Here is a 25,006-nt window from a genome sequence, read left to right on the forward strand (position 1 = left end):
GCAACCCCAAACACATTTTAAAAGCTGTGCTGTCTTATAAAGGTGTACTTTTTTTAAAAAGGAGCAGAAAAAGAAATTTGCTAATTGCTCTAAAATTCCCACTGGGTAGTAAATAGGGCCTTTTTGGGGGGAAGGTAATCCTAATTAGGTGGCAAGCTACGGGGGCACCCAAGTTTATGTCAGTAGCAGATTCTGATAAGATAATGCGCCAAAGGAATTGTGTGTCTGGACTGTTTCAACCAGGAGGGTGTTCGCGTAATGTTGGTATTTAGCTGTGATCTACAGGCCAGCAAAGGTCAGGCTGGACAAAGCAGCGCCTAATGGAGCTGCTAGTGTCTGGGGTGAAAGGGCCACAAAGACTTTCAAATTAGCAGCTGAATCCTGACACTCATTAGTGCTTATATATGCAAGGATTTGCAACTTAAGCCCCAACTAGTAAAAACAGCCTAGATGCTCTCTCCCTCTGCATACACACAAAGCAAATAAAGTATGCATTAAAAAAAAAAACAGCTAGAACTCTGAATGTCTTCCTTTCACATTCTTCTTCTTTCCTTTTTTTTAATATTAATGACAGATCTGCGGTGTGCTTACCTTCCAATTTAGTACTAAAATAATTACCATCATGCCTAAAATGAGACTTCCCTTTTTTTTTTCAATCATAGAAGGTCTAGTCAGAAAGTGCTTCTGCTAAGTTCTGTACAAGACATAATATACTCCTGCTAACTAACAAAACCAATAAATCAAGCCAGAGCACTTATTAAAGTATCTTACAGCACTGAATTTATCACTGATGACAAATTTAATTTGGGACTCTGACAGTCTGCTCCTTGCATATACTTCAACAGACTTTTTTTTTTTTTGGTTGGGGGAGGGCAGTTAGTTATTTCAACAGACATGAATGCTGAATTGTGCTAAAAATTTTTAGAGATGTAAAGGCAACTTCCAAGAGAAAAGTGTTTTTCCTAGAAGGCTGCTGCCCCTAGGAAAAGTTATGCATGTAAATTATTTTCCAGAGAATGCTTTCCTTCACACATTAGCATTAGGAGAATTTTTTAAATGGTGATAATGAGCATTTTACAAAGCAATTTATAATCCTCACTCAGTTAACCCACACTCTGCATCCACAGGTAGGTCAGTGCTTACCCCTTGATAATGAAGATAGGAAAATTAAGATACAGGGTTTCCCCCACATAAAAGTAGAATAAATTTAATCTGTGGCAAGGTCATTTGGCACTAAAGGGAGGGTGGAAAGAAATAAAAGGAAGAAAATTCACCAAACTGTGTTGGGTCTTCCTAATAAGTACCCAGTATTATAGCTAAAAGGAATCTGTCTCCATTTTAAGCAACAAAAAAGAATTATATCTCAAATATACATATAATTATTATTACCAGCAAGCTCGGTTTAACACCATGCTCTAGGCTATCGGATATGAATAATATCTTATTTTCTGTTCCGATTAACTATACTGTTGTGTGATTTATACACCACGACCAGGTTACACAAGTTTTATGTTCTATAAACTTTCCCGCCTCCCAAAATAGAACACTACAGTTCTACATTAGCATTTTCCTGTTGTCTTTGCAGGCAGCATTTTCTTTCTTGACAATGCAATCAGCATACAGAAACCAAATTTCGTCGCCTGGTCCCGCATACGGCAAACGGGCAGTCTGGACGCAGCCTGATGAGGAGAGCGCATTAAACTCTTCAACAAAAGCGCCCAAGTCGACCTGTTTTGCAGACTGATTAATAGAAACAAGCTCCAAGGACTAATAACAAGTCGAGCCCTGTTTTGCAGATTAATAGAACAAAGACACACTAGAGGAGGGGAGGCTACAGCACTGGAATACAAATGAGCAAAGGTAAGCACCAGGCTTTCCTTGACTCAAGTCACATCCTGTAAAGCCAGACACAGGGACCACAGTCCCAGGCTGTCATCTTCAGGGATGAAGCAAAACCCAGTACCAAACAGGTCTGGGTTTTACCAGCCAACCCAGCACCACACGAGCTCCTGAGGGTCTCCATCCTTTGCAGAGTCTGATTTAGAGAGGAACCAAAATCCCGCGGCTGAATGAATGAAGGATGGCTCTGGGTGTTTTGGGGAATCTGTGGCAAGTCCCAGCACTTGTTGATTAGGCAGACGTTTCCCCCTCCCATCCTTTGCCTCTCGCACATTTAATGGAGCACCTGTGAAGCGTGTGCACACGTGCAAGCCCAAAGATGCAAGCTTTATACAAGACAACAGCATAAAGTCAGGATTAAGTGAATCAATTTCCAAATTACACAGGGATGCGCATTTCACAACTAGAGAATGTGGCCCTTTTATTCCCCCTTGGTGGCAAAAATAAAACTTAACCACCGTAAGAGAGTACAAAAATCCTAGGAAAGTAGAATGAAAGGAAAAAAAAGACATTCATAACCCTCATTATTCAGAGAAAAATCACCATTATACTTTCGGTGGATTTCTTCTCAGATTACCTTTTTTATACATTTTTTATATTGCCATGATCCCTCTGAATATTTTTGATGGGGATAAGGCTTTTAACATGCTTACTGTTAAATATACTAAGGAAAATAAACCATTGCTCTGTGATGGCTGATGCTAGTGTTTGAATGTCTACAACCACAAACGTGCCAATATTTTCACTGGAATTGTCAAATGTTCATTTATGTTGAGTATCCGGTTGGACGGAAGAGAGTTTACACAGCTTGGGAAGCACAATCTTTAGGAACTGAAATGTCTAGTTTTAACATGATTTCCATCCTTGGTGATTTCCCGCACTGTTTTCCTTTTATCTTTCTCTCTACTTTCACTAGTAGAACCCTAGAAAGACCAAAGTCTTTATGGTGTAGTATAGAAAAAAAAGAGTATTTGATTCAGTATTTTTAGAGTGGGACAAAGACAATGGATTTTCTCTGGCATAATTGTATACTGCTGTATCAATAATCCCATTACTCTGTTTATTGCCACAATCCACAAAGCAAAATCACATTCATAATGGCAACTCATAAATAGCAGCAGTGACAAAGTCTCAGAACAAAGTTAATGCTGTGGTTTACACAGGCTAGCCAAATTTCAAAATTTCTTCACCAATCCTATTTTCTCCCAGGCATTTCTGATCAGAAGGTAATCCTTACAGGAAAATAACCTTAAAAAACCAAACCCTCCCCTGGGATCCGATTTCCCCTTTACTAGTAAGACTGAACAGCCATACAGTGTTTGAATGTAGGAATGCACTTGATACCCTGAGAATTCCCTTGCTGCCTCGAAGCTGCTTTGCAAACCAGTTAACAGTGTTCACCTCCCGTTAACAGCTACAAAAGAGCACAAAAGTCAGAACCAGCAACACACACACACACACACACACACACACACCGTTTTCATTTTTCCTATTCATTCTGCTGTCCCAATAGGTATGTACTTCTCCTTTCAGAATTCTATCTTATTAAGAGAGGCTGAATTTGGATAAGGACATGAACTAGGCTTTGCTGCCAGGTCTGAAAACAAGGGAAAGCAGTTAAGGAACGTTTAGTAACAGAGACATCATCAGCAGAGCCTAATGGTCTCTTCTCAAATGCTTCTTATGTTTTCTTTAAATAATAGAAAAGTAAAACCCAAAAATGAGGCCTATGAGGTTTTTAAACTAATCTCTTTTCCACAATTATCCTCCCTCAAATCAAAACACCCAAGGAAAGGAACAAAAATAAGAAGTGGAGGTGGGGGGTTGGGGAAGTGGAGAGCTTACTACAGCCCAACAACATATTCCCAACTAGTTAAATTGTTTTTCCATCAAAAATGTCTGGTTAGGATTTAGTCAAGCATCTTTAATTTTGGTCTGAACAGAACAAAGAAGGTTTTTTTTTTTCTTTCTACTGATGCTTATTTCAAAATAAAAAGAGGTTCTTATTATGGCTAGTGATTTTGGGAGTTGGACTTTAAAATCATGAAGATGATTTTTTTTTTCTTGTTTCTATCTTTGACAACCTTCTTTCTAGAAACATGTTATTCCTAGCTAATTCCTTAAGCTCATGAAGGCTTGTGTGGCATGGAAAGTCAACATAACCTATTGGGTTCAGTTTTTAAGACTGATAAGTCCCAGAATTGCCATACAAACAAGAGCTTGAAATGCAGTGAGAAAAATAAGTAACTCCCATTTATTAAGCCAGTCAGGCATCACAGGCACTTAGTTTCATATGTAATCATTTTGTACTTAATGTATAAAAGAAGCGCAAAGCCAATTTTAGGAAAGAACGGAAAATCAGTGTGTCAACACTCACCTTTCTTTTCCTTTACAAACAGCATTGGTTTTACTTATGTCTATAATACTTACTGTAGGTTCATATGAACTTTTAGCCACTTTTTATTTAAGGTGATTCATCCTAAATTCACCGTGCTAAGACACTGGACTTGAAAGTACCTAAATTAACCAATAAATATCACAGATCCTGTCTTGGGAAATATTATTCTGGTAAGAGTCCTATCTAGGCTTGTTTTTAACCATTTCCTCCAATTTGCCTTTATATACCAGGTGCTTCTTTTCTCACTGCCATTTAATTCCAGTTTTTGCTTCTTGGACATTATTAGTTATAGTAAACATATTTGTAATTTAACCAAACTGATGTTATCTGATATTTAGGCAAACAGTCTTCCTTTAAACTCTCCTGAATTAATGTATATTTGCAGCTCACCTCTTCTGCTCTTTGTGAAATGTATACACACAAACAGGTCTCTTACTTCTGAATACATTTATTCTGCTAACCCAGAGGCTTTCGAATTTGCCACTAACTTTCTGTTTGAGCAGCCCTTATGTAACATTCCACATTGAATTTATACTCACCATCCGAAACCATCTTTATTTTTTCCTGGGTGAAAACGCACAGCCAAGTGTTATTCATATATTTAAAATGAAAATGATACTTCATGCAAGTGACCTGAAAAATGCCCATTTGTCTTCATTTAACAGAGACTTGTATTTACTCGTCCATGCCTTTTGACCAAATGCAGCCGATATATGGGGTTCCTTTCCTACATGGTTTCCACTTATTCAAATCACAAGCAACTTGTGGTGCAAAGAACTGTACGACATTCTCTTTAATAAATACACAGTCACATGCATATATATCCGTATGTGCACGCACACAGGAGGGGCAACCGTTTTCCTACACAAAGCTTCTTATTCAGCTCACTTCTACCCCCTTTTCCTCTTTTACTGTGGTATTCCACCATAAAAAGAAAAAAAAAGAAAGAAAAAGACCAAACCAACAAACAAAAACAAGTACCTAAAAATGACCATAATGAAAATTCTACACCATCTTTACCTTTTAAGAAGGAAAATAATATTTATTGAGCATTTACTGCTTGTCAGGAACTTAACGTATATGATCTCATATTAATCCTTTGAAAAATGTACTATATATAGTGAAAAAATAGGCTTTAAAGCCAAATAGATTTGGGGTTGAATCTCAATTCTACTGCTGACAATGTCAGAGTCCTTGGGTGAGTTACTTACTTTCTCTAATCTTCAATTCTGTCATCACCAATTGGGGGTAATATTACTTTCTTTACAGAGTTGCTATGAAACTTACAAATAATGATACATAAGATACCTCTAATGTGAGTGGTACTTAATAAATAGCAGTTATAATAACTAGCATACCCATTTGTCCCATGGCACGGAGGCTCAGAGAGATTACATAGTTTACTAAACTGGGTACATGAATTTTCAATGAGATTTAAACCCACTGGGGACAGTCTGCTTCTAAAGGTTAAAGCTGCAGACCTCTATAACGCACTGCCTTCCTCCTTCAGTAGGTAGAACAGGACCACAGCTATTTAAGCCTTGTCTAGCCTTGGCATCAGACCTTTCAGGGTATCTCTTCCTGCCGGGACAGTCTTGCCAGAAGTCTGTCAGCCCAAGCAATGTTGGTCTAAGAGAACAGGAAATCAGCAAGAACGGCTCAACCCAGTTTCAACAAATCCTTAGCCTTCAGAGGGGACGTTTCTCTGCTTAGCACGGTACAGCTTGGTCCCTGCCAAGTGTCCCATGGACTTTCAGATGAATCTCTGAGAGGGTGAGAGACATCGCAGCCTAGAATGGCAGGGGGCTTCTTCCCAGCTGGACACAGAACAGAGCGTGGCTTTGATTATTAAGACGCGACTGTAGAACAATCAAGGTGGGTGTCATGGTCAGTTTCGTGTGTCAACTTGGCCAAGTGGTGGTACCTGTTTGTCTGGTTGGGCAAGTGCTGGCCTGTCTATTACAATGAGGACATTTCATAGAATTAAATCATGAGCATGTCAGCTGCACCCACAGCTGATTCCATTTGTAATCAGCCACAGGGGTGTGTCTTCTGCAATGAGTCATGCTCAATCTAATCACTGGAAGCCTTTTAAGGAGAATTCAGGAGAGAAAGGCTCTCTTCCTGCTTCGGCCGGCGAGCCTATCCTGTGGAGTTCATCCAGACCTTCCATTGGAATTGTCGGCTTCACAGCCTGCCCTGCGGATTTTGGACTCTGCGTTCCCGTGGTCACGTGAGACACTTTATATGTGTGAGTGTTCCCAGTTGATCCTGTTTCTCCAGAGAACCTAACTAATACAGTGGGCATGCAGGCTCATCAGAAGGTGCATCTGTGCTTATGTGGGTGTGGTACCTGGAGAATGGAGAGCACCCAGTGGAAGCGGCAGTGCTAATCGTCTACTCTAAAGCCCAGCTCACCTTCATCCCAGATCCTAAGGGGGTTTGAAGGAACCAGGCAGTTCCCTGGACTTCCTTGGGAGCACACCTGAAGTAGAGGAGAAGTGCACTGCAGAGAGGGCAGCGCAGCAGCAGGGACTGGAACCTGACAAATAGGGGTTAAACCCGTTATTGCGATGCTGCTGGACTCACCAGCTGGTGAGACCTGGAGAAATTCAGTTCAGGGCAAAAATAAGAAGTCCAGGTCTGTCAAACAGCTTTGAAACAAATAGTGCAGAATCTACCATGACTCCAAGCCAACTCTGAGAATTCAACCATGGAGAAAAGGAAATACATGTTCGATAGTAGGTTTATAATCTGCAAAGGGTGTTCCGAGAGCCCATCTCAAACTTTACGCTAACCACCTGGACTACAGCTTTGAAGAGACGGTCTCTAACTCGAATAGCAATTTCTGTATCTGCTCAGAGCACAGGGATAAGGCAGCTGAGGACAAGAAACGATGAAGAGCCTAAACATACTGGTGGAGCTTTTCTTTGAAAACTCTTACTACCAAGTCAGGTTTGTCTAAATATTCCCACTCCCCACCCTTATTAATCCATGCTTACCTGAAGAGATGCTATGCTCTCTGTATTTCTGAATGTTCAAGAAGCGTCTAAGTATGCTCACAAAACCCACAGATGTAGTTTAGGGTTTTGTTTGGTTCCCTTTTGCTCTACCACTTTTCTTTCTCCGTTTTGTAGATTCATGACTACGCTTACCATTGTATTGGAGATACAGTTCTCTCTTCCACATTGCTACTTTTCCTAACGCAGTTTCAATTTATCATGGGTCAGCATAGAAATTAAATGGTAATTTGGGGCAGGGGGAGTTGCGGAAGCTGCAGACAACACGTGAAGGTCAGCAGAGATGTACCACGGGCTAATGATGAGTACCAGGAGGAAATCACAGCAGTTGTTTTTTTTTTTTTAAATGTCTTTTGTTTTACATGCAGTATGTTCAGTATTGTTCTCATCAAATTTGTTTCATTTTTTAAAAAATTTTCATACTTTTTCAGTATTTTTAAATTTCTTTTTCATAGAGTATTTTTACTTAACATTGACCTACATATAGGGTATGGCCAAATTCTTAACCCAAATTTTACAATAAGGTGCTGGAAATACTCCATAAAAGAAAAAAGAGAAAAATACAGACTTCTCTGGTGTGAAGAGAGGGCCAAAAATTTTTATACAGATTTTCCAGATCACGGGGGCATCACACTCCTGATCCCTGAAATGTGGAATGGATAACTGTACTCTCTTTCCTTTTGCAACTGGTGTCTCATCTTTGTAAAACCTTCAGTTCATCAGTCCTAGGCACATCACTACCACCGCCAAGCCTCATCCATCCATCTATTCAGCTGATATGAACTGGAGATGCAGTAAGTGTCTCCATAGGAAGCCTCTTACTATATGGTAAGCGCTGGGCTCATCTAGGCTCTGAACAGAGAACAAAACACAAAGTCCCTGCCTTCATGGAGCGTGTATCTACTTTATAATCCCCATCTGCCCGCCAGCAGGAACTCTGGGTTAAAAAGAAGGCGCTTGTTCGTATCACAGGAGAAAACGAAAGACCACCCGGCAGCTGTGTGGCAGTGTGAAGATGGAGGTCTTCTCCAGAGCACGGTGGGTGGTCCGGGCCCAGTGTGACCTCAGTGGGGCCCACGCTCAGCTCTCGCTTCCCGGTGCACATACCCAGGGCTGCTGCTGCATGGTGCTTCAGAGAGAAAAAGCCATGTGCAACCAACACATGCCTCCCTGATGCATGTGGAGAGGGAAAGGAAGTTGTCACTGTGGGGTAGCAGGGCCAGACAGAGCTGCCCCATGTCTCACAACACACTGGGACACAGATTTTTTTTTTTTTAAAGCTCTGGTCTCTAGAGAACACTATGCAAAAGAGGCCAGATTGCTCCTTTGTTCTGTCCCCTCAACATCATTTTCCCTCAATAGGAGCCCCCCCAGTTAATACCACTTAATCCTGAGAGCCCCGGAAGAGGGCTGGCCTGGATTGCTGTGTGCCCTTTTGCAATGAGATGCCAACAGCCACGTCTACTAAAATGAGAAGTAGCCACTTCCTAAGTTAGCTCCTGTCAAGGAGCAGATGGGCATCTGTGGTTAGTGGGATATTCTGATTTCGTCTAAGGAACTCCAGCAAGGAAAGAAAATGAGGAACCTGGATTCTAGTCCTGGCTCTCCCCCAAACCGAGTCTGTGATGTCAGGCATTCTCTCCCTCAGTCCACTTCTCTGTCAAAAGGAGGCACTATTGAGCAGCACCTAGGAAATGACGTATTTGTAAGTGCTGGCTATTATTAAGTATTGTTATTAGTAAATACCCTGTTTATTTCAACAAATTGCTGTGAGGCCCAGATGAGAAGACACTTGTGAAAGTTCTTTGAATACAATACACTATGCAAATGTAAATTCATCGTTGTTTTTGCTAACTGAACCGTGCTCTCAAAACACGAACGCAAACATTTAAATTATACCAATAGTTAATATTAAGCCTAACTGAAGGCACAGGAACATGTCTTTGACTGCTTCCACAGTCTTCTGTAAAACTGCCACTCCCGCATCAGAAAAAGGCACTCGGAGAGCCCTGAAAGATGGAGCTGGATGGTGCAGAGAGGGACAGGCTGGAAAGAACACAGCAAGCTTGCATAAACAGGCTCTGAAATGGTATTTACCGATATGGCTATCAATGGGAGGTTGCAGGCAAAGTGATTGGTTTGGCTCTCTTCTTTTTCAAATAAACTGAGCCGCAGTTATACCAGAAGTGAACGTGATCCCGTGTGGCTTTAAGAGCAGTCAGCTGCATTCTGAAACAGGCAAAAATGTAAACAGAGCCCTGAAACCCTAGACCAGGGCAGAACAGCCATAGGTTTCATAATGGGAGAGTCTACAGGCCCCAGGCCAAGAAAAATGAAATGCTAGCTTGGGCCTTTAAACAGACTCGTGTAAAAGCAGAGTGCGTATTTGTTTAACACACAGACACAAGACTTTTTTTTTTCCCTTTTTTTTTTTTTTTTCTTGCCTGCTGATACCTTTGTCCCTGAACCCTCCTGAATAAAAGCCAGAATCCTTGAAAATGTGGTACAGAATCAATATTGTTTGCGTAGTCTTGTTCTTTAGCTCTAAAGGACTTTTCTGCTGAACATGGAGATGTTTCTCTCTCTCTTTTTTGGCCCAAGTTAATTACAAAGTATGACTGTGAAAATAAAATAAATGAGTCCATTCCACCCATCCTCATATCTGAATTCTGTCATACAAGTTGCCAATTGGTTTTCTAATCCTCTCACTCAATATCTGCTGTTAATTTGCTCGCTATTTCAAGAACTTGAAGACTGTCAGCAAAATACATGATGCATTGCAAAACTTATAATTGGAAATAAAAACATCTGAAGCTTTTCTGACAGGGTAAACATAAAGTACTACTGCACTGATCAGAACAAGGAAACGTGAACACCCTTGTAGCTATTTGTGTGTAAACACAATTATAAATGCTGCAGAGAGGGAGTCAACACTTAACTCCCATGATGAAAAATGCTGAGGAAATTACATCTAAATGAATGAATGAACTCAACAAGTTTATGATACCAAATGAAGGGAAGGGAGGAGGGGAACAATTCTGCTCACATTTGCTTTGAAAATGCAATTCAGCGGGCTTCCTCTTGCTATTTCAGCCATTTTAGAATTATGCTCAGTCTAATTTTCCTGCTGCAGAAGTTAAGGTACTTCCTCCACAGTTACTAAATCTGACAAATTACACCTGGGTCCACTCCAACGTGAAAAAGTGCTCTTTTTGTTCCTGATCCCTTGGTCAGCCTAAAGATCAAATTCCTGGACATCGGAAAACCCCACTCATATTCATTAAAATCCACGGGAGGCCAGCTTTGTATCTCTGTTCAGAGGAGAACAAGGTGCAGGCTATTGCTGAACAATACAACTGCCCCACTCTGGTCAGGGGTGTATGGACTTTTTACTTTTTACAGTTTGGCTGCTATTCGGTTAGTACCAGATTTCTCTTCTACACAGTATTTTAGTATCAAAAGAGCAATTGAAATCAGAAAAAGAAGAGTCTAGTCAATTTTAAATGCCAAGTCCCATAAGTGCATTTGCCCAAAACTTGCACACACTTAAAATGCTGGCTAAAGAGGCAGCTGTAGGTAACCAAAAGCACAAAGATGATTTCATAACTCCACTCCCTCAATCCCAGCGAGATAAACAGTTAACATGGGGGCTCATACTTGACTCCAAGAATTTCATCTCTTTCTAATCATACTCAGTTTGGGAGAAGACTTTACAGAGGTGAGAGAGAGTCACAAATAGGAAAACAGGAGCCAACCTGGTGGAAGAGAACCAATGTGCTAGAGATACAAGAAATCCACGAGATTTTTTTGTCAATAAAAGCAAAGACCAAGGCTGACCTAAGTGCCTGGCCACAGGACACTCTCTCCCAGCCCCCCAAAGAGGGAGAAAAAGAAAAACCCAACAATAATAACCATAAAAGTTAGGCAAAGCTGTTGGTGGGATGAACTGTTACTACCAAAAAAGATATTACATCATGCCTGATTCCTTTCTTCAAGATTCTTGCAAGAACCAGATGATGAAGAAATATAGACAGAAGCCCCAAAATCTGCTTTAAAGTCTCCTGCAGCAGGGATGCCCTGGAAAACTCATCAACTCTTGCCCTACTTCCAAGAAAGCCAGCCCTTCTCTTTCCAGGACATGGCATCTGACATACAACTTCTTCAGTTTATGCCACTTAATTTTTCCAGACCCATCAAACCAAATTTAAATCTTCCTTGGGGAATCTAGTAAGCACCACAGAACACTCCAATTACAAATACACATGAATGTTCTGGTGTATTTTTAAGTTGTTTTTTCACATACAAATTTCTTGTAAATTGTACATTGAGACACTACTTTAATTCTCTCGGTTCTTTAGAAAACTTTCAGTTGTACTACAAGTTATAAATCTGTCATGAACAGGGATTAATATCTCTTTTCTGCAGCCAAACCAATTCACAGTTATATTTTTTAAATAAATGGGTTAAAGCTATTTTCCTGGTCTGATGGTAATCATTTTTGAGAAACCTTCCCCATTATGGAAATCCTTAGTACCAGGGTTCTTATTTTGATCTCTGTTTTTAAATTAAAACCAGTAGCAACCATCAGCAAATCATAACTTAAGATCCTCAAGAAAAGGCATTGGAAATGCGTGGAAATCAATCAGTTTCCATTATTGGGGGGTAGGACTATCTCTTGAGTTACTGAGCAGGCATTCACCTATTGGTGAATTTCAGGGAGGGGACAGACCTTAACTTCTGAAGGGAGAAAAGTGGTGGCTTCAATATTAGCGCCCCTAAATTTGGTTCCCAGTCAACTTCTTAAAAGTGAAAGAGACGAAAAAAATGTGCAAGATATTAAAAAATCAAGCATGCCCCAAAACATATATTCGCTTTGAAGATTCAAAACTTGGTGGCTATTTAATTGGGCGGCATGGGAAGGAGATTAAATCACTCCCCTCCTATTTTAAGAAAGCAATTGCAGTTGAGAGACGTTGAGTGATGCACCCAGAGGCAGAACTAGTTCTGGAACCCAGCCCGTCTGTCGCCTAGTACAACAGACTGCTTAGGAAAGTCAGCAAAAGGGCAAAGCATATTGTAAACACCAACAGTCCACTGCTAGAATTAACAGCTTAACACTTAACAAGTGTTTACTCTCTGCCAGGAGAGTACTTACTCTCTACGTACTATGAATGCATTAACTTATTTAATCCCCGTAACAACCCACAAGTGAAGTTATGTTGTTATCCCATTTTACAGATGAGCAAACAGAGGCATGGAGAGATTAGGAAACTTTCCCAAAGTCCCAGGGCTGGAGGAGTGGTAGAGCTGGGAAATCCTGTCTTCCCTGTACAGACATGCTACACTAATGCAGACATTCCTAAATCAATGTTCAGATTATTGACAGTCCTGGGGAATATTAATTTCAACAAAACATCTTCATAGATCCAAACTACTGATGCCCTCCAAATATATGATGAATTTGAATTTACTTTTTTTGTCAACCTCTGTATTCTTGGTCAAAAGTCAATACCAATAATTACAAAGCAGGGACAAATCTCATTTAAAGATTTTCTTGATGGTCAAGACATGCAAGGTTTGGAATAGTTCAAGGTTTCTGGAAATCCCAGAAAATCATCTCTAAAGACAACTTCTGGATAACACTTGAAAAGACTCATGCTACCTATTTCCTTGACTTTACCACCCTTTTCAATGTTAAAATTTAACAAAAAAGACTCTGAGTGACATCAATCAGACTCAGATGTAGTCCACCACCAAAAATGACTCATTCGCAATCGCATCACACATTTGAATTACTATTTTTATACATCTTGAGATGCTGAAAGATATGTCTCAAGACCCCAAATCACTTCCCCATTCATCATGGCCGTAACCTGGTTTAGCTAACCCCTACCCTAAACAGATATGAGACTACTCAGATAATGGAAGAAGGTTTTTGCTGTCATTATTTCAGCAACTATCAATCCAAGGATCTCTGAAAGTACTTCTTGTTCACGAATGGATTTATATGTTCTGTGCCCTTTCAAGATTTTTCAAAATCATCTTAAAATCTTGAAAAAGTTACCTTAACTTGAATGTAGAGCTTTGGCAATCAGAGGTCATTCCTCAACTACCACATGGTCAGTAAGAGCTGGACTGTGAAGCTGGAAATGCACTCTCTCTTGCCCTTTACCAAGAAATGCTATTATCAACATCCTACATTACCCTGAGATCAGTTTTCAGGTTGCAGTTTGATAGGGCATATTTTCACGGTTTATTCTCTTACCCTTTACCACATTCACATATATAAAAACTAAATTGATAAACATTTATAAAGCTGGATATAAAGTGAATCTGCAGATTACTATGCCACCATCTCTCCCCACCCCAATCATACCATACACATTGAAGTCAAACTCTCTAGGTTAAAATTGGGATGCTACCATTTTTTAGCTGTGTGATTCTTGGGCAGTTGCTTGACTTCTCTGTGCCTGAATTTCCTTACCTGCTAAATGAGAATCATAATAGTGCTCGCATCCTAAAGGTATTTTGAGGATTAAATGAGATCATAGGTATAAAGAATTTAAACAGTGCTTGGCATACGGTAACACCCAGCTAAGGGGTCACAATTATTGTCAGGTTGATTTTAAGCAGAAATTTACTTCTTACGCACACTCATCCATCCTCCTAATTACCCAGTAGTTAAAATAGAAAAAAAAAATTTCAGAGAATCTCTCAACTGTTTATGCCACACAGGGCAAATCAGGAGTTGGGCAGACAATCTGATTTCCCTCAGCTTGCCCTCTTCCAGACTTGTTATTCCTCTTGGGGCAAGACTGAGGTACTTTCCCATATTGAGAGAATAAAGATTAGAACTTTTGCTCTATATACACACAGAGCCCTCAAGAAAAAAAGTGTTTTTTAAGTACTAGGGTCATCTGATATTGATGATCACCTCTAATACTCCCATTTTACAGGTGAAGAAACTGTTTTGAGAGGCTAAGTGGCTTCACAGCATTCACATAAATGCTTAGTGGCGGGGCCAAGAGCAGAAAAATGATAATTATCACCCAAAGCAAACTACCTGGCACTCTCCAAAGTCCTTTGCCAACATCACCTAGCTTAATCCTCACAATAACCCTTTAAAGTCGGTATTATTTTCACCATCTTAGAGAGGTGTGGAAACTGAGGCTTAGCCTTTGTGAAATAACTTCTTTAAAACCAGACAACCGACAACTGGATAGAGCCAAGATCAAAATGCTTCCTGTCTGGCCCCAAAAGATATATGTTCCTGCTTCAAGCCTTAGTTCGGAGAGTTCCAGTACTGAGCTCTCAACCAGTAACATCCAAGCTGCCTGTGCATCAACCTCATCAAGAAAGATTTTTTTAAATACAGATTTCTGAGCTCCATCAAAGGAAAAACCACGGAGGTTTCTGGGGCAGGGCTTTGAAAACTGTACTTCTCAGGAGCAAATCACATCCTTCTGATCTGCTGCAAAATTTGAGAAACTTCCGCTGTGAGATATATGATGACTGCTTCCAGTGTGAAACGAGAGGGAACCGAGTTACCTAAGGCTGATGGAATGTGAGTGAAGGATGACATGGTGACTTTTCCCCAAGTCCTTGTGTGTCACACAGACACACAGACACACACACACACAGAGCCATATAAACATACAAACCCACCAAAGCCCTACTCACATCCATCTTCCTTACGGAATCTCTATCAAAATGAAAACATCAAGCTCTGCGTTTTGCAGCAGGACCAGAATATGTGTTTTATTGGAGAATGCAGCAATCAGGTTTCTTTCTACCCTAATCATTTTCATTTAATGTACTTACATCGGGATCATGCTTTCTTACTGCTGAGTTACAAAACAAGCAAACACACCAAATCATAAAACCAGAGGGGAGAACTCTTTGAATTAACACTTACCAAGGTGCACCATATATCCTGAATCCCTTCACTGTTACCTCCGAATCTTGTAAGTAAATACTGTTTGTCAGGAGCGACTGAACATTGTCAAAGTCCTCTGGTTTCAATTTGGACACAGAGGGAAAACGGTAGTAGTCCTGTTTAACGAGGTCTGCCATGAATTCCTTATCGAATGTCAGTTCATGATTCCCAGCAATCACTATTTTATATTCATATGGCAGGTTTCCTGAAAGGAAAAAAAAAGAGCACCAATTAGCACGTTCATTTCCCATTACAAAGTACAACAGCCGGGACGGCGTGATTAGCAGGCAGCAAAACCCAAATGAAATAGTTTGCACATCCTTTCATACTTCCATGGGATTCAAAATTTATGACTACTCTTTTACGCTAACAAAAATGACAACACAAGAGATAGAAAGCTGCCAAGAAGGCAAAAAGTCTGCTACGAAGACATTGAGTTCTCTAGTTCTGTCTTCATCTCCTGTATGCTACAGAGCCACAGCGATGAAACCACACTTTATAATTCTCCAGCAAAAAAACCACTTGAAGCATGATCCTTTAGAAAAGGTTTAGACTTGGTTCGGTCCTCAAAACAATAAGCCAACCAACTATCCTTAGCATCCTGGATAACTGCTAGATTTTTAGTATATCCTTCATACAAAAGACCTGGCATAGCCAAGAATTCCACAATTTACATAAATGAAAGGCACCAGTATGTTGTCATATTGCAAGTCTTATTTTAAGTTTACTGTTTGGCTTGTGAATCAAAAGAACGTTATTAATCGCCCCCTGATTAGAAGGCTAATTTTCTTCCCATTAGGATGGGAGAAGGAACTCTAAAGCTTAACCCCCTTTTAATATTTATGGTATGGAAATCGGAGTTCGTGGTGTGTGCTTTTTATGCAAAAGTTTCCCGGTCAAAATGAGATAATTCTGGGAAGAAGAATGAAGGCTATAAAGGAAAACCCAAACACCAGACTTCTGCATAGATTTATAAGGTTTGAATAAAGTACAGATCATACATATTAATAACTCACCGCAGTACTAGAAGAACCAAAATCCAAAGGAAGATTGTGCCAGGCAGCTGTCCCCATCCTAAAACTAAGGTCCTTTACTCAGTCACTACACATCCCTCAAGCATCACCCCTAAGCTTTTGCTCATTTTATTTTATTTTATGTGGGGGAAAAAGGGGTGGGGACAATGGTGTCTATAATTCCTGCTTCCCGAGACTCATGGTTCCACTGCAAAAAATTACTGCTTCCTGCTATTCCAGGAAGAATTAAAGTTGCAACTAGCAGGAAATTGGATACACTTCTTGTAAGAATTGGTCCTTGCCTCAAGTCAGAGTCAATGATTTAACTAATGAAGCTCAATAAGAGAGAGATTTTCTTTTTGGAGGGGGGAGAGCAGGGGTTGCCATATGTCTACTTGGATTTCAGCAACGCACACTGCAGATTACACATGAATGACCCCATGACAAATTTTCTCACAGTCTCAGCAGTGCACTGCTACTTACCTGCTAATACAGAGCTGGTTTTTAGGACTGCCCCATTGTGTCTTGTCATGTTCTGTTATTTCTTTCGATTTTAACTTTTAGGTTTCTAAAGTTGGTGATAAAATTGCATATGCATTGATGGGGAGGCTTAAGAGAGAGAGGAACGTGCTATAACAGAAAATAACACTACAGACAGATTAAAACAAAAATGCTATAATCAAGTTTCAACAGAAGGAAATGGGTATTCTTGATTACCAGCACACAGCGCTATGTATTAGGTCTTTTGCCTCACTTATCTGCAAGGCTGCAGTGAAAAGCTCACAGGAAAGTCAGAAGCCTCCCTCAAATGCATATTTATGCGAGTTTCTGATGTGCACTGACACAAGGCAATAGGAGTGCAAAGTCTACTGCAAGCTTCTCGGATAGAACAGTGGTATCTCTGCACAACTCCCTGCACATAAAGTACAGATGAAAGATACATTAACAGGGCCACAACGTCCCCACACTGCACATGCTGGAAGTCTGTGGGATACCCTCAACTCTAATCTCACGGTTCTGTGACCTCACGGGCCCGATATTGCACCTCCAGATCCAACAGTGCTCGGTAAGGTTTTCTGGACGGTAACCTGCTCCAAAGCAGGTTCTACCTGAGTGCATTCTTTGTGCAGCTCTCCTTGTCTAAATCATGCTGGAGTGGCCCAGTTCCCCTATCATCAGCCACGATCACGGACTGACTGCAAACCCTTCCTTAGGCACCAGTGTGCTGGCAAGAGGACTTCACGTCTCTATTTCCCCTTCATGTTAGCACATTGGTTCAGGGATGGCACATGAGAGACAAGGCAAAGGATGGACATTTTCCCCCTCCTTCAGACAAGTTTTTGTTTTGTTTTGTTTTGTTTTTTAAAGTAAACTGCTACAAAGCAAATCTTCCTCAGAAGTCAGACCCTCTTTGGTGTTTCCTAAATCAAATTTTGGAGACTCAGTATAAAGAAGTAGCCAACAAAAGAAATAGCTGCAGGAACAGTGGTGATATTTACACATCGCCAGCAAACTCATCTCTTTCTGAAAATCCAAGAGCTGCTTCTACCCTCCATCCTCTGTTACCTATGTTATGAAATTGTCTGACATATTTTCTTCTTTGCTCCACTGACCTTTCATCTATAATCTGCCAACCTTTATGTTTTATATGAAAAGTATAAGGAGGGCAGCTGACAAATCTCCTGTTACTAGGTGGCATTTTAGGGTTTTTCCCTGGTAGATTAATTTGAAGGCTCTGTAGTCAAGTTCTCAACTTCTTGGAATTCAAATAGCATCATTTAAAAATTGTCAGGCAAAGAATCTGCCTTTATTTATTTCATTCAAATCAGGCCATCTAAGCTGATCTGTTTGAATAAAAAAGCAAGACCATACATACAGGGAAAAATCCCTACTCTGGCCTAAAAAACTCTACCAACTAACCAGCTGCATCTTTACCAAGCTGGTGAGATACAGGATTATTTTAGAAGAACTGGGATGAACTTTTGACAAAATATCAAAAAGTTTTGTATGTTTTTAAAATGCATATCTGGAAAAATAAAATATAACAATGTAAGTAAAATCATAAAAGCTTATTTTTCTAATATTTCTATTTAAAATGAAAAGGTGATTTTAGTATACTATTGAGCAACAATAGTTCATGTAATCTACAGGTATGGCAATGAACGATTCACAGTATATGAATGAATGAAATGTGGGAAAATAGTCCATCAGCACCCGTTAGGGCTACAGACTATAAACAAAACCATTGTCATAAGCTCTTGGAGGCAGTAATTGAGTCTTACTCTATTCTTTACCTTTACAGCTAGTAGTAGCACACAAATAGGTGCTCACTTAACAACTAAAAAAAAAATCACACCCATCACTGGGTCCCTGGAGTTACTCAACAGCTCTAATTGTCCCACACTCTTGCCACCACCCATTCCCGAAAGCAGCCATCGGAAAACATTCTTCTTTAGCTCCGGCTCCCCCCAGATCCCTCCCTCAGCCTGTGGTGTGTCCTCTAACCCCAGAGGCAGAGGGAGGCAGGATGAGTTCTGTCCTTGTCTTCACCTTCCAGTTACTCCTCCTGTTTGTATCTTCTCATTTTTTGACCATTGGCCTCTTAACACCGGTCTCCCACTCCTGATGGGCCTTTCCTTTGTCAGATATCTTTCCTCTTTGATATTGTGAAACCCTTTCTATTGACTCCTCTTCCTTAGTTTACAAACAAGTTTCCCTCTACCCTGTACTAATCCCCATCCAAGAAAACAAACAAGTAACCCTTGACCCCCACATGTCCACACGTGCTCATTGGCACACAATCCCAAACATTTCCTGACTTTGCTTCTTCTTTGAGATATTCCTCATTTCACTTCTAAATTTCTGGGAAGAGGAGTCCAATAGCTGCTGGTAAGCCAAATTTAGCTCACAGATGTATTAAGGTTAACCCTCTTTTTTTTTTTTTATTAACATTGAGAAATAAGCAGATATCACACAATAAATTTTGGATTTACAGCTTCTTTTGGGAAATCAAAGATCAGGCAAAATTAATCTTCAGTCTGCCACACACCTCACCACTCCCTATTACTTCTCATACCTGGCCTACTTACCACATTCGTGTGGCCTTTGTATTATTATATTTAGCAACTTACAGACAAACGATTACTTAAAACTTACTCAATGCAATCTGGCTCCTATTTCTATTACCTTCCAAAAACGTCCCTTGAAACTAAATAATAACTTCCTGCCAAAGTCAAGGCTTTTTCTCAATTCTCACCTTTGTCTATCACATCACAGTACTCAACCCCCACTGACATCTTACCTGCCCTTAAAAGATCTTTTCTCTTGGCTTTTTACACTACACTTTCCACGTTCTCTTTCTCCCTGGCTTCCTTCTTTTCTCCCCTTCCTCAGTCCCCTTTTGGTCCCATTTCCTTCTCAGCTCTCTCTATTATACACGCTTCCTTCGTTTTTACTTCCACAGATATTAGTTACTTTTTCTTATTGTATGTACTTCTCAAATTTCTGGTTTTCATCATTCAAATTTTAAACCATTACTATTTAACCTGTGGACAGAGCACAGCGATGAAGACCAGAAACTGCAGGTTTTGCCAAGTATTAGCTGTATAACCTTGGACAAGATTACGCGTATTCTCTAAGTTCACTTGTAAACTGGAGACAATGACAGCACTCCCTCGTAGGTTGCGGTGAAGATAGAATGAGATGAAGTTTCCAAAGCATGTATGCATGAAATGAACTATCAAATATGTTACATGAAATAAACTATCAAATATGTTAACCATTGCTACCCCATTTTGTAATTTAGCTGTTTGCTAAATTTTGCTAAAGTTTGCTAAAACTTGTACACTAAACAAATGAGGTTCTTGAAAGCATGGATTGTGGCCTGTGGTTCCTTGTTTGATGGAAAGTATGCAACTCAGTACCTTCTAAACAGCAGGCACACAATTAACACATGTTGAATAAGTGAAGGAATGAATGGACTCTTTGATGAAGAACTTTCTTGGAAAGTTTCTCCCTAATGAAGCCCTTCCTCAAGAAGTGTCCTATTCTCTCTCCCTCGACTCCAGTCCCGCCAACTAACCCTTTCCAAACCACACTTTATGTAAATGGAGGAAAGTAATAAACGCACCCCCACCCCCACCAAAGATTGGTGAGGTTTAAACAAGATACCGCATATAAAGAACCTACGTAGTTTTAGACACTATATCACTCAATAAACATTAGCTGTGTTCTTTTTTTATTATCCTTCCTAAATGCCATCCCCCAAATCACTAGTTTGTCCGCAAATTGAATCATGTCCTGGGACCAGGTGTGACTTCATAACTCTCTAGGAAAAGCTTCTAAAGATGGAAAGCAAACTGATTTGCCAAAGGCAAGATTGCCTTGGTCCAAAGTGTCTTTTAAAACACTGAAAGGATCATTAGGGCTATTAAGACATGAGGATCTGTAAGTGATGACGGGGACCCTTCCGTCTGCACATGGCGCACACCAGCCCCTCTGTCAAGAGCATTCTGACTTTGTACAATGTGGACCCCAAGCGTGCTACTTTTTTCCCCCACCTGCTGTCCACATCACTTCTAATATTTAATGCATCTCAAATAAATGTGCCAGGACCAGCCTTCTCTTCACAAATCAATGGTATGGTCTGTGATAGATGATGTAGGATTCTGTTTCTCTTGAAAGCAACTACCTCGTCTGGAATATCCCCATTCCTTCACAGATATAGATGGTGGCTCTCTTCTATAAGTGTGTAGAGAGGAACAGAAAAAAAAAAATTAAGATCTTCAGATATTGTACATGTCTGATGTAAAGTGCTAATAATTTTAAGACAAGAAGAGCGCAATCTGTGTCCAGGACAGCCTCCCTTCCTGTTCAAATGCTGGATGTTGTAATGTGGCACCTACAGCGGCGCCCATGAACCACACTGCAGGAGCCTAGGGGCCTCAGAGACACCCTGATCGGATGGTTTGAAAGCTGTGCCCTGGGAAGCCTCTCCAGGCTTGCAGTAGAGGAACGGATGGGGCAGGGGCTGAAGGGAGGGAAGCTGCTCCCTTGTCCACCAGGGCACTGGTGCCTTCCTTTGTTTCATAATTGGGTGTTTCATTTAAAGGGAGTTATTCCTGGCTTTAAAAAAACAATAGTAGAAAGGAAAAACTGCTGACTTATCCAACTCCATTTCACTGATAAAGAAACTGAGTGCCAAAGAGATGATAACAATAGCTAAGCAAAGCTGCAGGCTAAATTGGTGAAAGAAGTAGGAAGAGAATCTAACCCTTTTACCTCCCAGACCATTATTCTTTCAGGTGATCTCAAATATGTAACAGCCTTAAAAAACGCAGTTACAATGCTTGCCTACCATGCAGGAGACCTGGGTTAGATTCCCGGACCACACACCGCCACCCTCCCCCCAAAAAGGCTGTTACGTATTTCATTCAAGGCCTACCTCTTAAATGAGCCATCCTCATACCATCCCCCCATCTACAGTGATCTTATCTCTAGTTCTAAGCAGCTTTTGACCTCTTTTGTTTGTACCAGGAAACACAACTCCCCAACCTGGATGCTTCTCTGGCTGTGTCGTGGGCTTCTCCTCCACAGGACATGAGGCTGGATCATCTCACACTATAACAACACACATCCCCGGACTGGTTTAGGCATTCCCAAACTGCAACTGGTGGGAATGATTCCTTACCCACCAACTCCCAGAGGAATCCAGGAGACTACCCAAAGAGGGGAAGAACACCGGCTTGGGAGGGGGAAGGAAAGAAGCTTCCTTGTCCTATCATACATGGGTATCAGAATTTAAAAACCTTGTTGCCTATGTGAAGAGTACAAGGATGAGACTTTGTTAGAAGAATGAAAGTCAGAGTTAACAAACCCAAATGTGAAGAGACTCTAGAGAAGTAAAATAACAATGTGAACTGGACTGGATGGGAGATAACAGAGCCAGGGAAGACTGCGGCAGTGCATCACCAGTTTAGAATAATCACACGGAAGCACTGCGCTAGCCAAACAAGACCAGCTAGCCCATCCCCGACCCTCAGTAAAAGTTAATGTAGAGCAAACTTTTCATGCAACTGCAACTTATTTTTCTTGTGCAAACCAATTTAGCATTTATGCCTTTAAGGATTCAAGAGAAGTCAAGCTAAAAATTTAAGATCAACTCCAGAATATTCACTTCTCCCAGGAATACACCTGCCACCTGCTAGAAGATGGCTTTTGCCCCATACATTTCATTTCTCATGAATGTGGAGGAGATGAAAACAGGGACAAAATGGCCCATCAGCTTGTGGTTGATGCTAAACACACCTTCCACTGTTTTTTCACCAGGGATCTGGTAAACAAGGATAGCTGACCGCTATCTCCATTTATTGCTGCTGAAATCAAGAAGAAAATTTCAGAGAAGAACAATAGTTCTTTGTGAAGGAGAACATCCAAAGGCGAGAATTGCTTGCTAGGTTTCCTGAGTAAAGGAAAATCTAGTTTTACAAAGGTGACAAATTCTAAGATCTCCAACTCTAATCCCACTCTCTTCCATGCTCCTAAATTATAGAGTTTGAAAATATATGAGGACATGAAAAATGTCCATGGCACAACACATACATGTGAAATAAAGTTCACCATGTAGCAGGAAGAAAAACAAGAGAGAGATGACAGTCGGGAAAGAGGGAAAACTTGCTACGGCTCCCAGATGCCCAGGAAAACCAAACGGTCAAAGCACAACCTTCATTAGCTTCCCATGTCAATGTGCTAGAAAAAAAAAAACAACAACAACAAAAACTAACTTTCTGGGATTAAAAGAAGTAAAACAGATATATAGCTCAGTCTATCATCACAGGACTGTTTTTAAACAAGAGATATATTGCAATTCAATTGTATTTTCTAAAACTTTTGCCTGCATGTAGCAGTGCCAGAGGCCTGTTCTGTTACACAGCTCCCTGATGCCAATGCTATAAAGGGGCCTTGTTTTACCCCTAAGGTGGGTGGAAGAAAGGAATTTTTCCTGTTTAAAATTATCACTATCTTTTTAATATTGTGGCTCCTGCGGAACAGGGAAAATGTTCAAACTCTTGAAGTTTCTCTGTTTCACTGAGGACTGAATGAGAATAGCTTGGGCTTAAAAACTGACCAAGCAGAAAATTCTGCAGGAAGATGAAAGGGGAAAAAAAAGAGCACCAACAGTTGTGAGGTGGAAGAACTACAAGGCTCTGGGATGGGCTAAGGAGACAAGTCATCTAAATTCCTTCCTTGGTGATTCCTGAGGGCTGCTAACAAAAAGGGCTGAGTCCATGGGTGCTGTGATGGTGGCTCAGTGGCAGAATTCTCGCCTGCCATGCCGAAGACCCGGCTTCAATTTCTGGTGCTTGCCCATGCCAAAAAAAAAAAAAAAAAAAATCAGAAAAGAAAAAAAGTGCTGAGTCTAGCCTGGACGCAGAGAGGAGACCCTATTAGCTAAGAGTGGACAGTATCCCAACATCTAGATCAGTGTTTGGCACTTAGTGGGTGCCCACCGCCTCCTTGTTAAATGAACCTCCGGAAATCCCTCTTGGCTCCAAGGTTTGCTCTCACTTGCCCCGGCTGCAAAGCCACCAGAAACATTCAGTCGGGGCAAGCTCCGTCTCTGACCTCAGTCTGTCCCCCGTCAGGCTCCATTAATTTTCACAAGTCCTGACAGCTCTACCGTTAATACTCACACTTGCTGATGGAGCCACACAGCAGGTTCAGACTGCTACCTTCTCCTCTGAAACTCATGCATTAGGGTTTCTTCCATGCTTGCAATGGGAAACCAAGTCTAAGAAATATTAAACACAGAAAACTATATTACAATAATATCAGGGCTGAGTCAGAAACCCAGGAGAAAGCAAGGGGATGCCAAGTAAAAGCCCAGTGGTCCACTGCAGGAATGGGGGCTCGCGTGAGAAGAAGACACAGCTGAAATGCTCCCTCCTCTTCAAATTCTTCCATTAAAAAAGAAAATCAAAAATCCCCAAATTCCAAGCAGACCCCCGATGGACCTGAGTACTTGCCAGGTAACAGCATGAAGAGGTGCCAACTGGAGGAGCAGGTCACTAGCACCCACAATCTAAGGATGATGAAAACAATTCAGAGATTTGACGTTGTTCAGTGCCCCTTATTTGTATGCACTCATGTCTCAACCATAACATTATTCTAACAACTTTTTAGGACACACACATACACTCACACTCATATGGTTTTAAAGCCAACCAGGTGGTAGTAAAAATAAAATGTTAATATCCTCCTTGTCTTTCAACTGAGTGTCTCTATACCAATGACCGCAGCGTGGTCTAAATTTGAAACTGTGGTGATGATCGGCCACTGAAGCCCAATTCCACCGTCATTCGGGCATTGCCATCTGGTCAGACAACAGGCACCAGAAGGTAGCCTCTTCCACTGTTTATTTTGTCAATATCTCTTCCTAATAAATGAGCGCTTTGGCTTGTTGAGGAACTTATACCATACTCAATGAACTTGGTCTGAACAACCAGATTCTCTTCTTAAGACCCTTCCATCTACTTCTTAAGTTTCAGAAAACTGGATCCAAATCAGGGATCCACTGGATAGACACACAAACTGGTAAAGACATGTCACGTCTCTTCTCAATCAGCTGTGCGCATGTTTCTATCACATGGGCTTACAGGAATTTAGGAACAGTCAGTGTAATAAAAGTGGTCTTTGGAGGGCTTCGAAGTCAGACAGTTTAGGGATCAAGGTCTGGGTTCTG

General features: G+C 40.8%; 1 protein-coding gene across 4 annotated transcripts in view; it reads right to left on the reverse strand.

Annotated features, from left to right (window-relative positions):
- MPPED2 (metallophosphoesterase domain containing 2) overlaps positions 1-25,006 on the reverse strand; it is a 166,871-nt gene that overhangs the window by 65,584 nt on the left and 76,281 nt on the right. For all 4 annotated transcript variants that reach the window (XR_013156883.1, XM_077114281.1, XM_077114283.1 and 1 more), the window contains exon 4: positions 15,233-15,458. Coding sequence is in view for 3 of the 4 variants with exons in the window: in XM_077114281.1 (XP_076970396.1) it covers positions 15,233-15,458 (226 nt within the window). In the remaining variant the exon portion in view is untranslated. The remainder of the gene's footprint in view (positions 1-15,232; positions 15,459-25,006) is intronic.

Source organism: Tamandua tetradactyla, chromosome 8 (assembly GCF_023851605.1).
Source record: "Tamandua tetradactyla isolate mTamTet1 chromosome 8, mTamTet1.pri, whole genome shotgun sequence".
Taxonomy (NCBI): domain Eukaryota; kingdom Metazoa; phylum Chordata; class Mammalia; order Pilosa; family Myrmecophagidae; genus Tamandua; species Tamandua tetradactyla.